At 37.6% G+C, this 16,389-nt stretch overlaps 2 protein-coding genes across 3 annotated transcripts; both read right to left on the bottom strand.

The window, feature by feature from the left end:
- Positions 1-1,322: 1,322 nt before the first annotated feature.
- On the bottom strand, positions 1,323-9,153 carry LOC101466191 (chemerin-like receptor 1). Its single transcript, XM_004541592.3, has 2 exons — positions 4,511-9,153; positions 1,323-2,958 (listed from the first exon to the last, which is right to left on the bottom strand). Exon 2 carries the CDS (start codon positions 2,936-2,938, stop codon positions 1,853-1,855), a length of 1,086 nt encoding a protein of 361 aa, XP_004541649.3. The 5' UTR covers positions 2,939-2,958; positions 4,511-9,153; the 3' UTR covers positions 1,323-1,852.
- An 88-nt stretch (positions 9,154-9,241) lies between these two features.
- On the bottom strand, positions 9,242-13,090 carry fpr1 (formyl peptide receptor 1). Of its 2 annotated transcripts, none has more exons than XM_004541591.4 (2): positions 12,646-13,090; positions 9,242-11,883 (listed from the first exon to the last, which is right to left on the bottom strand). In XM_004541591.4, the coding sequence occupies exon 2, from the start codon at positions 11,870-11,872 to the stop codon at positions 10,736-10,738; it is 1,137 nt and encodes a 378-aa protein (XP_004541648.1). In that variant the 5' UTR covers positions 11,873-11,883; positions 12,646-13,090; the 3' UTR covers positions 9,242-10,735. The 2 variants fall into 2 exon arrangements, with proteins under 2 accessions (XP_004541648.1, XP_076746014.1); XM_076889899.1 differs by lacking the exon at positions 12,646-13,090 and adding an exon at positions 12,403-12,594.
- Positions 13,091-16,389: the final 3,299 nt, after the last annotated feature.

Raw genomic sequence — 16,389 nt, forward strand, 5'->3', positions numbered from 1 at the left:
TCTTACACGCTTGCTCTGTGTCCATGATGATGGAATATGGAAAGCCGATCATCAAAGCCACCCCCCAAACACCCAGAGTCACAACCCTTACATACATTTTTTTAATCACCACCACAATGTAGACACTATCAAACATGTTCAGAATAAGTACCATGGTGTTGTGCTTACATATGAGTTTGCCAAAAGGCCAGTGGAAGTCTAAAGCAAGATTTATTAAATTAAGGGGTATAAATGCTACAAAGTAAATGAAGTTGGCCACAGGAAGGTTGAGGTACCAAAATGTGGGTACTGTTTTCCTTATCTTGAATCCAGTCGTCCAGATAACCAGTACCATTCCTGAGCACACCAAAGACAAATATCAGGAAGTGAAAAATGTTAGACACAGTAATGAAAGACTTTCTAATTTCACTAGTGGTTGTACTGGTGTTAATACAAGAGTTAATGGTTTGTTATTGTTGGTCTCCATCATTTTCTTGCCAAAGTCAGTTATAGTTTGGTTATACTCAATTAATTACCCCCAAATAATTACTTGATGTCAAATACAGTTGAAGTTACAAAGAAAATGAATTTTGTCGACATGAGCCCCCAGTGCTAAAACAACACGAATAGTGATCCGGATTAAGGCACTAAACTATGCCAAATTACAAAAATTACAGTAGTAATGAGTAATGAGTAAAAATAAATAACTAAAAGTGAATAAGAGCAGTAATAATGTCAAGTTATGAGGTTAATTAAACATTTTAAATGTTCAAAGTTATCGAAAATTTATCTAGAGGAAAATTATAATACAAATATAGGGCGTTACTACAAAGTGAATCAATATATTCAAGGTTCATTCCATGTATTTGAGTTTTATTCAATATATTCAAAGTTCATTTTATTCCATTTATATTTATGTTTATTTGACTAGATTTTATCTTAATCTGAATAAATGTCTCTGAGAATATGCATTTGTATTTGCTTTCAGGTGCAACTGTGTGGCTGAACACAAAACTGTGCTGAAAACAAAACTGTTCAAAATGCATGTTTCATGAATCTTATATATTTGTTTGTGTTGTGTGTTTATTTATTTACACAGGATAATTACATGTCATCTTATAAACACTGTATTCTCTTAATTCACCCTTTATTTCACTTGTTTGCCTACTTTTAATAAATAGTTTTGGCATAAGAAGTGCACCAAAAATGATTATGCTTATAAATGGCAGATTTAACCATGCACGTCCTGTCTAGTCAACACATAAGAGAAACAAAGCGCATTTTGTCTGATTTTCTTAATTTAGTTTTTAGAAGTTGCAACTCAATCATGTGTGGGGGTGCCATGACGTTTTAGTATGCAAACGGCTCCCTCTACTGGTTGATGTTATAATAATCAGTGTTTTCTGTTACTTGTTTTTTGATAGTGATAAGCTGCTGTCATTAGATCAGTGGTTCTTAACCTTGTTGGAGGTACCGAACCCCACCAGCTTCATATGCGCATTCACTGAACCCCTCTTTAGTGAAAAATAAAATGTGATTTTTTTACTGGTGCACAAAATGAGCCATGCATGTCATGGCGAAGGCTCTGCCGAACCCCTGAGACCGACTCACCGAACCCCTAGGGTTCGATCGAACCCAGGTTAAGAACCACTGCATTAGATGCTTCTTATTAGATGTTGGATTAATTGATACACATATGAGGATTTATTTATAGATATACAATGCAATACAATATATATATATCTTGAGCCCACATGTGGTGATTATAGGATGTATAAGTGGAGAAACAGTTCACATATCTGAATCATACTTAAGGTAGTAAAAAGCCCATAAGCAATTTGACATATGCTTTACAGCTTAATTATTTCGTTTCTTATACCTCAGTATTCAAATCTGAACTCTCTTGGTTCTGACTGGTGTCCACTGACTTTGTGTAAGTGTAATTGCGTGTCTCCTCTTCCTGGAAGGCACTCTCCAGCACAATCAGGATGGATTTGCGGACTTTATCTTTAAAATCTTGGCCCATGAACACATACAGAAGTGGATTCAAGCAGCTGTTGAGAAAGGCCACGCTGGTGGCTATCGGGAACCCAATTGTGATGATATCATCTAATATCTCACTTGAATATTCTGGCATGTGATATGCCATCTCAATTAGACCCATGATGTGAAAGGGAGCCCAGCAAAGAAAGAAAGTGATGATAATGGCAGCGATGATCTTAAAGGGGCGACTTGACTGATTGGCCAGTGTGCGGTTTCTTCTGAGACGATGGATTATAACAGCATAACACAAGACAATGAAAGTGAAAGGCACAGCAAATCCTAGGAGTACGTGTGTGATAGTCATGGCCTGATGACGAAATTCCCTTAACTTTTTCACTGATGGTGTTTCATAGTCATCAGAAAGAGCATAGTTGTCAAAGCAAATCATTTTGTTAGAGTCTTGTTCAGTGTCCCTGAAGATGAAGTATGGAGCACTGAGAATCAAAGCCACCACCCAAACACACAGACTCACATAGGATGCTCTGCGTACATTTCGGTAGTTCTGAGCCCAGACGGGCCACACCACAGACACACATCTATCCACACTGATCACCACCAGAATGTAGACACTGGCAAACATGTTCAGAAAGCTGATAGTGGTGTTCAGCTTGCACATGAACTTGCCAAAAGGCCAGTGGAAATCCAAAGCTGTGTAAGTTACACTCAGGGGCAAAAACACAGTGAAGAGGAAGTCAGCCACAGCAAGGTTGAGGTACCAAACTGTGTTAACAGTTTTCTTCATCTTGAACCCGGTCACCCAGATAACCACTCCATTCCCGAGCACACCGAGGACAAAAGCCACGGAATAAATTATGAGAGACATGATGTTAAGCCCACCATTGCTGTCACTATTCTTGGAGCCATTTCCATTAGGTGCAGCAGTTGTATTGATTGGATTGAAAGAGTTAGTGGTCATCTCCCTCACTGACTTTAGACCTGCAAAGAAAAACAATAAGTAAAAAGTTCAGCTCCCAGTCAAAGTTAATAGGAAACTGAAACTGAAGCTATGGTGACATTCAGTCTAAGGCAGTATGTCAACATAGCTCCCAGACAATTAGACAAACATGAAAGGACATTATCTCTACATTTGAAATCCTCAAAAAAGCACACATTTTCTGTAATCAAGTGTTGTAAGTAAAGTTGTAAAGTGTGATTTCGTTTTTCTTCTTTTCTCTGCTGCACCCTTTAAGGGTCACCAGAGTGGATCATTTGCCTTCGTGTGACACTATCCCACATAGCAGCAGTGTTGGGCAAGTTACTTTGAAAAAGAAATTAATTATAGTTACTAGTTACTTCTTCAAAAAAGTAACTGGATTAGTAACTGAGTTACAAGATTCTAAAAGAAATTAATTACTTGAAAAGTAACTATTGCGTTACTTTAAAAAAAAAAAAAAAGTGGGGTCCAGGGTATGATTAGCCATTTTTAACTAATTTTCATGTTTCCTCTACATTTCACCTTTAAAAACTATTTACTTTACCTTGTTTGGTATCGTCCTTTTCAGCACAACCTCATGTGTCTGAATTTACAGTTATGTTTTCATTTTGACATACTGTATTAACACAATTGATCTAAATTGAGACAAAAAGCATAAAATCCGAGTAGGAAAAGTTATATTTTTTACTGTAAATAACCATTTCAAACTATTTACATAACAATCAGCTGTTCTGCATTCAATAAGATGCCACACAAATTATTTGTGCCACTCCAAATATTTCTGTCCACTATAGAGAAGAACATCACAGCCTGATACCTGCAGGTCTGACAGCAGGAGGTGTATCACTGCCGGTTTCTATCTGGAGACAGCAGTCGCCTCATTGTTCAGACATACAACACAAAACTATCCACAACACTACACAAGACTACACACTGGCTACACACTCCAAACACGCTAAACGTCACAAATCTCTCACATCTCAAAACTCGCTCTCTCTTTTTCTGCTCTCTCTCTCTCACTCCTAAAACTTCCCCCTCTTCCTAAACAACCAAATGTCATTTTGCCATATCATTTTTGATTGGTGGACGTGGTACATTTTCTCACCAACACAAAGGGCTGTTTTTGTCTTGTTTTTTTTACATTTTTGGTCATAAGCAGAGAGTGCTTGCTAGCACTGTCCTTAGACAGTAAACGTGACAAAAGTATTCAGGAAAAAACAAGCATATATATTGTTTATCCCCCATCTTACACTTCCTTTGTCCAATATATATCCATTATCCCTCTGCACATGTCAAAACCATCACAGTCTTGCCTCTAATGTTCACCTGAGGGTATGGCAACAACTTTATCCCTCTGTAGTTTAGATACAGCTTTGCACATCACCCCTGTTCTTGAAAACTAGCACTAGTCCTGTGAAATAACACTAAATTAGCGTTTTTACATCATGTGACAGTGTAAGAAAATGAATTTCCTGTTTTTTTTATGCACATATACATATTTAGAGCAATATTCCTGGGAAATCTTTCATGCTTGGTGAAAAATGAAGTAAATACCTTGTGAAGCTGTCTTGTTGGTTGTTAATGAATCCTCTGCAGAAGAATGTTTGATCCAACTCTGACAGCTTAGCTGAGACTCGTGTGGGGTGTATGTCGCTGCTGATAAACATGCAAATCCACAGGAAGTTTGTAAAAGTTAAAACATGAGAGAGCATTCTATGATGGTTGGGAGCATGAGGGTTTGCAATGCCCTCATGCAAAATTTGGACTGCAACATATTGCATCAAGAATGCAGCATTATTTTTCTAAAAGCAAAAGACATGTAATATTAGAACATATATATTCTTGTGAGAGGGCCACAGTGTAACACGGCTAACAGCTGGCTGTTTTGCTATTTAACACCATTATCTTTCTGTTGCAACCTTGGGTTTGGTGAGTATCAAGTCATGAAATATTCTGAGGACAACCAACCTGTTTCCATAATCAGTAGCATATAATATAATTCAGTAAATAAAAGCAAAATATTAACTTTCTAACTTATTGTCCCTATGCCTTGGGTGTTTATTTTGTTTTTGTTTTTATTTGCAAGAAACATAAAAAATACTTTATGTTCATGATTAGTGATTTTTAAAGTTCTTCAGGTTTATAGAAAAATATCTGATGTATCTGGAGTTCTACAAATATGTTATTTAGTAATTTAGCAAAGCTCTTTTTTTGTGGATGAATTCACTAAAGATTAATGAAACAGTTAATGGATGATATGTCACCCCTTATAAAGAACTAGATCTACAGGAAGTTTGCACAACATTTAAAATGAGAATGTTTCTATTCCTTTTCAGTGATGCAGTATGGGGCTCTTATCAGCATCCGGTTTTGCAATCTTGATAAAATACTTTTTAAGCTGAAGGCCAGCTGTCCTTTTCTTGTGTCTGCACAATATTCTCACGAAAAAATTAAAAAAAAAACTCCATGTGGAAATGTAACTAATATGTCAACTTCTCAAGGAATAGCAGCTGAAACAGCATCTGTAACAACAGAGGATAATTTATTTAGGGTCTGACAGCAGTTTAGCATCTGTGTCCAGATGCTCATACCTTTTTTCTGGACTGTACATTCTTAACAGCTTCAGATCATCATCATCATCATCATCATCATCATCATCATCACCACCCTTCTTACATCTGCCATGCATTTGGGATTTAAAGGAAACTTAACTCAGTCTAACAATTACCAAAATTTGACCCTTTGAGCGAGTATGGTTAAATCTGATTTTCTGTTCCTTTTAACTTATGATCAGAATTGAGACAGAGAATTTTTTTTGCGTCAGTTACAACACCTCTACTGATGTTGTATTACAACTCATTTCTGCTTAACCCTGAAATATGTGCATTGAGTCCTTTTCCATTCCATGAAAAACAAAACTATAATGTCTTCATGGCAAGAGGATGTCACTAAATACTCCTTGAAATAAAAATGTAGAAGCTAACCAGCAAACCTAACAAAAAAGAAAGTGTATCTATATAGAGTGCTATATGAAATTTATCTGTGAGCCAAACACTCAGTGGTCCAGAAGAAGATGGAGCAGCTGCTGCTCGCCCTCCGACATGATAGCAGGACAGCATTACACTACTTGTCTTGAAGACCCAAAAGGAAAGTCTCCTCACTAGCAGGAGATTTAATAATAGTGTCATTAAGGTGTATCAGGTGTAAAATTTACACTGTTGGCTCACACAAGCTCTGCCAAAGCTCCAGACCACATGAGCTCATAGCCCATGAAACAGTCAGGCATGAAACAGTTATAAATCGACAATATAATAATACTTTAAAGTAAAAGTAGAGCATATTTTCTGGAACTGCAGTTTCATTACAACATGACACAGTTATACAAATAATAATAATAATAATAATAATAATAGTAATAATAATAATAATAATGAAGCGCACTCTCTGGACTATTCTCTTTTAAGTGAATAGTATTGCATTTGGTATATAAAGTAAGTAATAAATAATAGGCACTGAATTTTGCTTCTAATCTATGGAAGAAAAACATTCACTGATTCTAATCAACAAGAAGGATTCCCCTGCCACCTACAGATCAGTTTGAGGTATATTGTGTTGATATCCCTGGAGCTACAAAGGAGTTGATTCTATGGGAGTTTGCAGTTTAACTTTGAGTGGGACATTTACATGATAATCCGTCCATCCATTTTCTTAACCAGTTCTCAATCAGTGGACAAAGAAAGAAATGAAGAAAGATTATATTTATATTTTCCATAAATCATGAAGGTTGGGGTTAGGATTCAGAGCTACAGTTAAGGTCATCGCTGATGTTGACTTAGGTGTCAGAGGGTTGACCTTTGCCTATCTCCATTTTATTAACTGAATAATAGTCTTTGACACCTGATTTCTATGAGACTCAGACCAAAAGTGCCTTTCTTTATGACGCATAAAGCAACTAAACTCATTTAAAAAAGATGGAAGAGTGAAGAAAAAAGAAGGAAAAAGAGGAAAATATGTAAAAGATACTAGTAGTAACTGAGTTTTATTACATAAAATAGCTTATCAAACTCCATTTATTTACCAGCAGCCTGACTTCTTGACCAGAATACACTTACAGTGACAAAAAGATGGGGGTTTACTGGCTGATTTGTACCCAAGCATGTTGCTGCAATTACATCATTAAAAACTGCAAATCAGCCCGTCTGTGCTCATGTCTTCTTCTCAAGACTGCTGCACTATATCAGTAAAGCAAAAGCGTAAAGAGTCCCTCTGCTGGACAGACATATACAGTGCAATAAAAAAAGCATTCGCACACTTCCTGATTTGGAAAGAAAAGCAACTGGACTTCTTTAAGTTGCTTGAAGACGTTTCACCTCTCATCCGAGAAGCTTCTTCAGTTCTAAAGGGTCAAATGGTGGAGAGTCCCAGATTTAAACCCAGTGGGAGTATCCTCCCAAAGAGGGATAAAGGACCCCCTGATGATCCTCTACCTAATCACACGAGCCAAGGTGTGAAAACGGGTGTTTATTGGGGTGTTTTTTGCATTCATATGTTTTAGTTACTTAAGATTACCAATTGTTCACCTAAATTTCTGTCATGAATTACTGTATTGCAGGAATTACTATACAAAAACAATACAAAAGCAGGAGCCAGGAACTAACAATCCAGGAAGGATCAGAGAAAACACAGCTTTGAGGTAGAACATGACAAAGAACACAGGGAGGCTTAGACAATAAATACACAGCAGGTAATGAGGCTGCTGTGTATTTAAGGGAAAATAGGTGGGAAACATAACACACATGGGCAAATAGACTTAACTGTGACAGTCCTGGGTCAGTTTACCCAGTGTATATATTTTGGCCAGAGGTTTTATTTATTTAATTATTTATTATTTTTAAATATATTTTTGTTATTATTTATTTTATTTTTTTATTTATCCATTGTGATCCCTGGTTTGTTAAAGGTTTATATTCACTTCATGTGTTCTTTAGTGTTTTTAGGTTTGCTCCTAGTTCTCAGTTGGTTTAGAGTTTAGCTCTTTTCCCAGCGTTTCATCCACCGCAAAGTCCATTCACATGTCTGCGGTTTCCCTATTTAGTTCTGTCACTTCCTGTTTTATTTTGGAGGTTGTGTTCCTTTTTCATTGTCTTAAATTTTGCTTCCTTTCTCTGGTCTGTTATTCTCTATTCTGTTCTATTTGTTATCTTCACTGCTGTAATCACCCTTTTAAGTATATATAGTTATTGCCTTCTCCTTGATCTTTTTCAGAGTGTCAGTTCATTTTCCCCTCTTATTTTCCAGCTCCAGCACTCCCTTGCCTAGTATTAGTTCTCAGTTTAGGTTTCAGTTTCTTTTTTCCCTTTAGTTCTTTTTTTGTACTTTGGTCATCAGCCAGTTTTTTGTTTACTGCATCTACCTGTGAGTCTGAGTCAAAAAGCTCAAATAATCTCAAACAGCTTTATTAAACATGACAGTGAATTAGATGACCTCCACAGTCGCCAGATCGCTCCAACAGAGCATCTTTGGGTTTTACATAATGGATGTGCAACCAACAAATGTGTAGCAACTGTGTGATGCAATCATGTCAATGTCCTCCTGAAAAACAGAATATTCATTTATGTCCTATTTGAACTACCCTGTTAAGGCCTGATCTACTAAATAGAGGACATCCTGGGCTTTCCATTGACAGCTTGTGTGTTTGGGTGGCTTCTTTTAGCTCCAAAGAGGAAGGAAGTCTTAGGAAAAAGTTCAATGAGTAGATTCTTTTTGATATGGATCAAAATTTCCAATGTTTTATCCACTGCCTGAGAACTTCACTGTAACACACTAAAGAGGGGAAACAGATTGGAGCCTACTGACTGATTTAAGGCCTTTAATTGTGCAAAGTGGTTTAAGGCAGTAATCACTCGATTAAAAGCTACAAATCAGTCAGCATGAGCTTATCTTTATCTTTCAACACTGCTGCGATACTTCTCATCAAAGGTATAGCAAAATAATGTTATTTTAATAACTACTGTGTTTCTCAGTATCATCCTTTAACCCTCTCAGGCTCAAATTAAACTTTTTGTTGCTAATGCACAACCAAGTCCTGCAGTGGTACTTCTGAGTAAAAAAAAACCTCATAAAATATGTATGTGGGGTAATCAGGTTGTTAGTTTTTAACTGTTGCAAATCAGCAACACCTGCCTTGAGAGGGTTAAATATTCAGTAGAGGGAAATAAGTTGTTTTCTGCATTTATGTTTTGATAATGAAATGAGATGTAGGTCGACATTATCAGTGGGAAAGCATTAAAGCCAAAAATGTTTTATTGATGCAAATAATGTTGACAGAAATATTCACAATAGTAATACAATACTTATAGACATTTAAAGACAAGTAGATTTGGCCATTTGGGATTAAAAAAAATTAAAAAATACATTTTTTTCTTATAGTGGAATCAAGATTATATAATGTTGACGACATGCTTACCAAACTCATAACATTTTTACCGATTGGATGATTATTCATTTGATAGATCGAGGACTGGCAACAAGGCTGACAACTGTTCCTTCTAGTTTAGTTGTTGAGGTAAACCTCCAAAAGGCTGATTTTATCTCTGAAATGTAAAAAAATGTAGATTTGTAGTCTTTTTGGTTACAAACAGAATTAATTAATATTTGAAGAATTATAGCAATACTTATGAAGGCCACAGACATTGACCTCTCACTCCCTATCAGCTTTCCAGTGGTTCTATAGTCAGTATCTATCCATTAGATCTGTTGTTCATTATGCTCAAATAAATAAATACTAGAATAGATTTCTGTCAAATGAGAATTTGATTACAGGGTTACACATTTTACTTTCATATGTACCTAAAGGTGCCATTTGTTTTCAATATTGTGAGCCAGTTTTGTCATTTACAATCATAATTGTTATCAGTTAGTTCAGTGGTTCAAAACTTTTATTTCAAACTCCACCATTTATACTGGGCAGAATCAGTTTTGTAGATTCATCTAATTTAAATTCTGTTGTATTTATGTATTGACAAATCATAACAAGGGTCACCTCTAGGTGCTTATTTACAGGGTAAAATTTGATAGGTTAATTAACAGGACAATGTATTGTCTAGCAAGAAGCACAGTCTTTATTACTATGTCAGTGATCAGTAAAACCATAAGTTAAGGCCTATTCTTGAACTGGTAATGCACTTCTAATCTGGTTTCTTTTATGTCTCATGCAGAGAAGAAGAAATTTACTGGAGTGTGAACAAAAGATGCTTCCTTCCTACAGATGATACATTGGTATTGCTTGTGTTGCATGAATTCAACCACAAACAAATTACCAATTCTGAAACTAGTTTCTCTTCTCGAAAAATTTGCAGATCTTTTTATACCCTGAGTCTGAGAAAGTGTGACAGCAAAACTAATAAAACATCACACCTACCATAGATCGATACATTTAACTCAGATTGTGAACACCTTAGAAGTAACACGCATCTCATTTCAGGTGTTGCTACAAATACTAAATAGTTGCCACTGAAACAATTTTAACCATCCTCAATGCTTTAACACATAAATGAATTGCAAGCTTATTGTACAGTATCACTAAAACAAAGTCTAAGAGGCTGTAGCTGAGAAACACTCTGCTGTCACAACAAAAAAGTGAAGATAAAGAGGAAATCCTCCTGTACACCTGACAGATTAACTCTTTTGATTAAGAGAACTTTTGATTAAAAGTTGTTTAAAAGTGATTTGTTATACAGTTATTTCTACTCAGAAAGTTTATTCATGTCTTTAACGGCCTTATAACTCAGCATCAGAAAATGACTTATCTTTGCTGCGAGTGGTGACCATTGAGTTTGTATAGGTGTATGAGCGAGAAACCTCTTCCTGGAAGGCACTCTCCAGCACAATCAGGATGGATTTGCGGACTTTATCTTTAAAATCCTGGCCCATGAACACATACAGCAGTGGATTCAGGCAGCTGTTGAGAAAGGCCATACTGGTGGCTATTGGTAACCCAATTATGGTGATATCATCTAATATCTCACTTGAATATTCTGGCATGTAATTTGCCATCTCAATTAGACCCATGATGTGAAAGGGAGCCCAGCAAAGAAAGAAAGTGATGATAATGGCAGCGATGATCTTAAAGGGGCGACTTGACTGATTGGCCAGTGTGCGGTTTCTTCTGAGACGATGGATTATAACAGCATAACAGGAGACAATGACAGTAAAGGGCACAACAAATCCCAGTAGGAAGCGTGTGAAAATCATGGCCTGATGACGAAACAACTGAGTGTCATTGTATGTGTCTTCATCATCAGAAAGAGCAAAGTTGTTGAAGCAGTTGATGATATCCTTATTGTGGTACGATGGCCCGATGTCCCTGAAGATGAAGTATGGAGCACTGAGAATCAAAGCCACCACCCAAACACACAGACTCACATAGGATGCCTTGCGTACATTTCGGTGGTTCTGAGCCCAGACAGGCCACACCACAGACACACATCTGTCCACACTGATCACCACCAGAATGTAGACACTGGCAAACATGTTCAGAAAGCTGATAGTGGTGTTCAGCTTGCACATGAACTTGCCAAAAGGCCAGTGGAAATCCAAAGCTGTGTAAGTCACACTGAGGGGCAAAAACGCAGTGAAGAGGAAGTCAGCCACAGCAAGGTTGAGGAACCAAACTGTGTTAACAGTTTTCTTCATCTTGAACCCGGTCACCCAGATAACCACTCCATTCCCGAGCACACCGAGGACAAAAGCCAGGGAGTACACAACGATAGACATGGTGTTCAGAGAATGTCTCAAATCGGCGTGGTCGTTTCTGTAGTCATACTCTGTGCTTTCATCATATATAGAGCCATTACTTCCAAAGTCATCTGTTCCATTAAAGAGATTTGGAGGGGTGCCAGTCATTAACTCCATCATTGTCTTTGAACCTACAACACAAACAAACATGAATATTAACCTTTTTAGATTTTCCTGAGATTACTAATGACCAACAAAGCAAAACTCTTTAAATTGAAACATAGAAAGCAGTTCAGTCAAATAAAAAGAAAGAAAGGTTGCCTTTATTTCATTCCCCCCAAAATCATACCGAAACATGACATAACTCCAACATGCCCTAAACAGGGCAACTCCATTATCCACCCATTTAGTGCACCCTAAAAGTAATTAGAGCAAATATTAAAAGCATTTTAATAAAGTTTACTTCTGCGTGCTTTTTAAAGTTTAATTTAAAAAAGCTCAAACCTCCTCAAGTTTTGTGCAGCGTGCATGTGCAAATTTCCCACTGTGTTAAAAATCACATGAACGTAAGTTGGGGTTTTTTTGGGTGTTTTTTTTTTTAAAAAAAGGAGAGAAAAATACGGAAGAGGATTTAAGGTTTAACCACAGATAACTACATGCAAGAAACAGTTCCCACGTATGAAAATATGGCTATACGTAATAATACTTACATTTAATACATATAATACGTTGCTAATTGCATAATGTTTATATAGTTCACGGCTCCACAAAACAATTAAAAAGCCCAGTTCCCGACGTTTTTCCAAAAAAAAAAAAAAAAAAAGCCCAACCATTCTAATGTGAGATGCTTCGCAGAAACAGTGTATATTTCTTACATTTAATTTTCTTTTCCTACTTTTTCCCCCTTATTTTTCTTCGTCTGAATAACAAAGCAGAAAAAACTACAATCCTACCTCTCTCGGCGACCCACTCAGATCTCTTATGTCGAACACCCTCCCTTTACCTCCGACTGGGCTTTGAAAAAGCTGGAGCTCAGATCGCGGAGTCGTTAAATATGTGACGTCAAATCTGGGACGGGGGGGTGCTGAGGTCCCGCCCTCCAACTACCATAACTCTCACCGACAATGAACTTAAATTAACTTCTCGAACTTTTGATTTCCATGCATCGCAACATATTCTAATGCACAGTGCTAAACCAGCAGTTTGTCAGTGATGACTTATTAAATCTGTCCACGCAGAGTGGAGATTTAAGTGTGAGTTTAAATGTGTTGCCTGCACACATTAAATCCAACCCGACAGTGAAAATGATGCTCTAATCCGCAAGAACTGCGCTAGTGCTTCACTAAAACTCCTGCAAGATTTTCTTCAAATGTCTGCCACAATTGTCTTCATTTTTCTTCGGGAAACTCCAAAAGTGAAAACCCTGAGTAACCAAACAACTAAATGTATAAATTGTGGGTTGTTGAAATGACTACCTGAGAAGGAGTGGAGCCTGGACTTCTCATACGCCCACCTGGGCTCCTGCTGCGTAATGTGTTTTTCTCTGCGTAGGTTGAGCTCATGTTTGCTTGTGGTTAAGTGTAATTGCTCTGTGTTGTTGACTGATTTGACATCTTTGCATGTTGGTATATGCATCTCCAGCCTTCCAGCATCTGTCAGTATCTGTTGCGCTTCTGTAGATAACAACCCGCAAAAAACAAACAAACAAAAAAAAAAATGATACTGGAAGCATTTTGGATATTTCAGTTATAAACTTGTTAGAATCAAATAAGCAAACTTTTACTTGTTAAGTAGACTTCATTTTGTTGACCTGTAAATTTTGGATGGACTTTCAAGTTAAACACACTGGGATATGATGCAACACTTTTGGTCACACATCACTGAAATCCATGTATTTCTGAGGCATTTTACATTTAGTGTATATGCCAAAAAAAAAAAGAGAATGGGACCAGCAATCAACTCTAGACCTGATCACATGCCTTAAAAAAAGAGGAATTCACACAACTACCCTGGAGCAAACCTAAACTGTAATCCAGAGCAATTTCATTCATGACATCTATCTGGCACGTTCCTCTTCTTTGCACTTTATGTGTTTTCTGTTGTACTTTACGTGACTCTTGAGCTTCGAGAACTGAGAACTCATCAACAGTCATTCTTTAAATCAGTTTACCTTATTTTCTATGCTTACATCAACCACATCTGGACCATCAAACTGAATTATGACAATATCCAATTAATCAAGTTTCAGGAAGAAGAGGGCTGAATAGTAGATATATATAATAAGTTCAAGATGGTGGATCTAGGGAACTTTTAGCCACAAACATCTCACATCCCCCGAGTAAAGCCCTACCTTTCACTTGGGGTGGGGGATGTTCATCTGAGCTTAAATTCATACTCATATTTCCTCCCACATGGGCTCCCGCTACTCTTGGTTTTGTTGTTCTGCTATCCACACATTTCTACATCTGTGTTTTATGTTTAGGAGCTCATCGTGTGAGCATCAATACTTTGTCTCTTCACCTTTCACATGGCCTAACTCTAAAGTTGCAGCTATACTGTTTTCTAAATTGGCTGCTAGCAGATTTTAATCCTCTGAATCAACCTGAAATACCCTCCCAAAATATCAGTCTCTAAAACAAATATTTGTAGCACCAAAAGAAACTCTGATGATACTAATAATTCAGGAAAACATCAAGCTAGACAATGGCGGTTATAATAAGTGAACTTGTTCTCACAGTAAAGCACAACGAGTTTTAACTCCTTCACCGATCAGATTCACACAGTTCAAGCTTCTGCTAGAACCTGCCCAACCCAGAAACTGGGTCCCCCTCTAATGTACACACATCACACAGGAACTGGGTCCTGCCAGAAGTCCAGATGTGAGGGGGAGGAAGAAATGACAGAAAGTTGTGGGAGGGACAGAGGGAGGAAGAAACACTACATGTGTGCGTGTATGTGAAGATGGATGTGCTCTCAGTCTCTGCGTGTGTTCAGAACAACACCCTGATTTGAGTGTGTGGGAGGACCCATGAGTCTATTTTCTTTTCTTTTTGTCTTTTTAGTAAAAAAAAAAATCCCCAGTGAGCGATACCTGATGCTCGGACCAAACTCATTCCATTAGCTACAGGAAACTGCTCGCATCTTTTCATCTCCCTTAAACACAACATTAAGCTGTTCAGCTCCAAAACTAAAGTACATGCCTGTTTTAGCTGAAGTCTAGACAGCGTTTAATTTTATCACGGTTCTCTTGAGCAATACATCCACTATTTTTCTGCAAAAATGTGTGTGTGTGTGTGTTTTCCCCATTTTTCTGCTGTGCTGTTTTGTTACAGAACTTTAAGGCAAAGCATTTTGCTAGAGTCTGTAGAGGATATTAATAGCTATCTCAGGGCTATAGTTTGAGGGAAGCTTTCAGAGCCCAAGGCTTGATTTACCAACCAAACCTGCAATTATGTGTATGCCACACAAATACCAATTTGGGTGTGTAGAACAACCAGTGGAGGTTTAAGGAGAATACAGATTTAGCAGAGTGTGATGCCCACTGTTGAAGTTTGGGGAGGGGGGTTATTATTTAATACAGCAGCTGTGAGCAACTGTTCTGGAAGGCACACCAAACATATATGTACATTTATACATGTATCTTTCCCTGTCTGTGCATGTGTGCGCCTTTGTGTGTGGGATAGTGAAGTACTAATGACATACTGCAGCTTCCAGCGTCACTGTAATACACCCAGTATTTTGCTTTTGAGTGCAAAACAGTGTGACCTTGCAACTTTTCTAAACTCTAAAGAGGAATGTGTAAATTCCCGAGTTGTTTCACGGGGGAACATAAGTGTTGAAACTTCTACACCTCCATTACACTGCCATAAAGTCACAAACAGTGGGAATCTGCTGTGTCTTGCAACCTCAAAGGTTTGTTGATCTTATTGCGGTGCTGACTGGAAATCAAACCCTCATCTCACTTGTGCGGAGAGGTCAGGAATTTTGTTTTTTGAGTCAAAACCCGTGCCAACTGTTTTTGCTCATAAGGGTAGGAAATGTTATTTTTTTTTCCACAAATAAACCACACACAGGGAAAAAAGCTGCACCTCAGTAACCAAAACCACTTCCTTACATTCGTCCCCACTTTAAACCGCAGTCCCCCTCAGCAGACCTAGTGAATATGAATACTCAACCTCAGCTCTGTCTGACAGAAAACAAGCATGGCACTGCATAAGTCATACAGATCTGACACAGTGCTCTCTGTCTTGTCCGTCTGAGAGTGTTTTGAGGTAAAGTGGAACGGGATTAGGGGAACCGGAAGTGGTTATGCAGGCAGTGCCAGATGGTGAAATAAATGGAAGTTTTTATGCTTTCCATATAATCTAAGCAAGCGTTAGGGTAGCAAATGTGGAAAAACAGATGCTGCGGTGTTGGAAATAACTGGAGGTCAATGACAGTCTTAGGCTGCAGAGAAAGCAGCAGTGAACTTTTTTTTCCTTTCTTAATTACTTAATTCATCCAGCTGATCACATCCTGAATGATGTCTTGCAGATGTGCAACTAAACAGGCATCTGGCTATCATATGTGAGGCTGTCACAGATTTGAAACTTTCCAACAGTTAAATCAGCGACTTTGGGACTTAGTCTAATAAATACCACTGTGGGTTGCTGTGATGTCTTGCAGTGTTGTAACTTCTTTTGATATTGCGATGAAAT

This window comes from Maylandia zebra, linkage group LG11 (assembly GCF_041146795.1).
Source record: "Maylandia zebra isolate NMK-2024a linkage group LG11, Mzebra_GT3a, whole genome shotgun sequence".
Taxonomy (NCBI): Eukaryota; Metazoa; Chordata; class Actinopteri; order Cichliformes; family Cichlidae; genus Maylandia; species Maylandia zebra.

Excerpts from the sequence above, each read along its gene's own strand:
- LOC101466191 (XM_004541592.3), bottom strand. The coding sequence starts at position 2,938 with ATGACCACTAACTCTTTCAATCCAATCAATACAACTGCTGCACCTAAT.
- fpr1 (XM_004541591.4), bottom strand. The coding sequence starts at position 11,872 with ATGATGGAGTTAATGACTGGCACCCCTCCAAATCTCTTTAATGGAACA.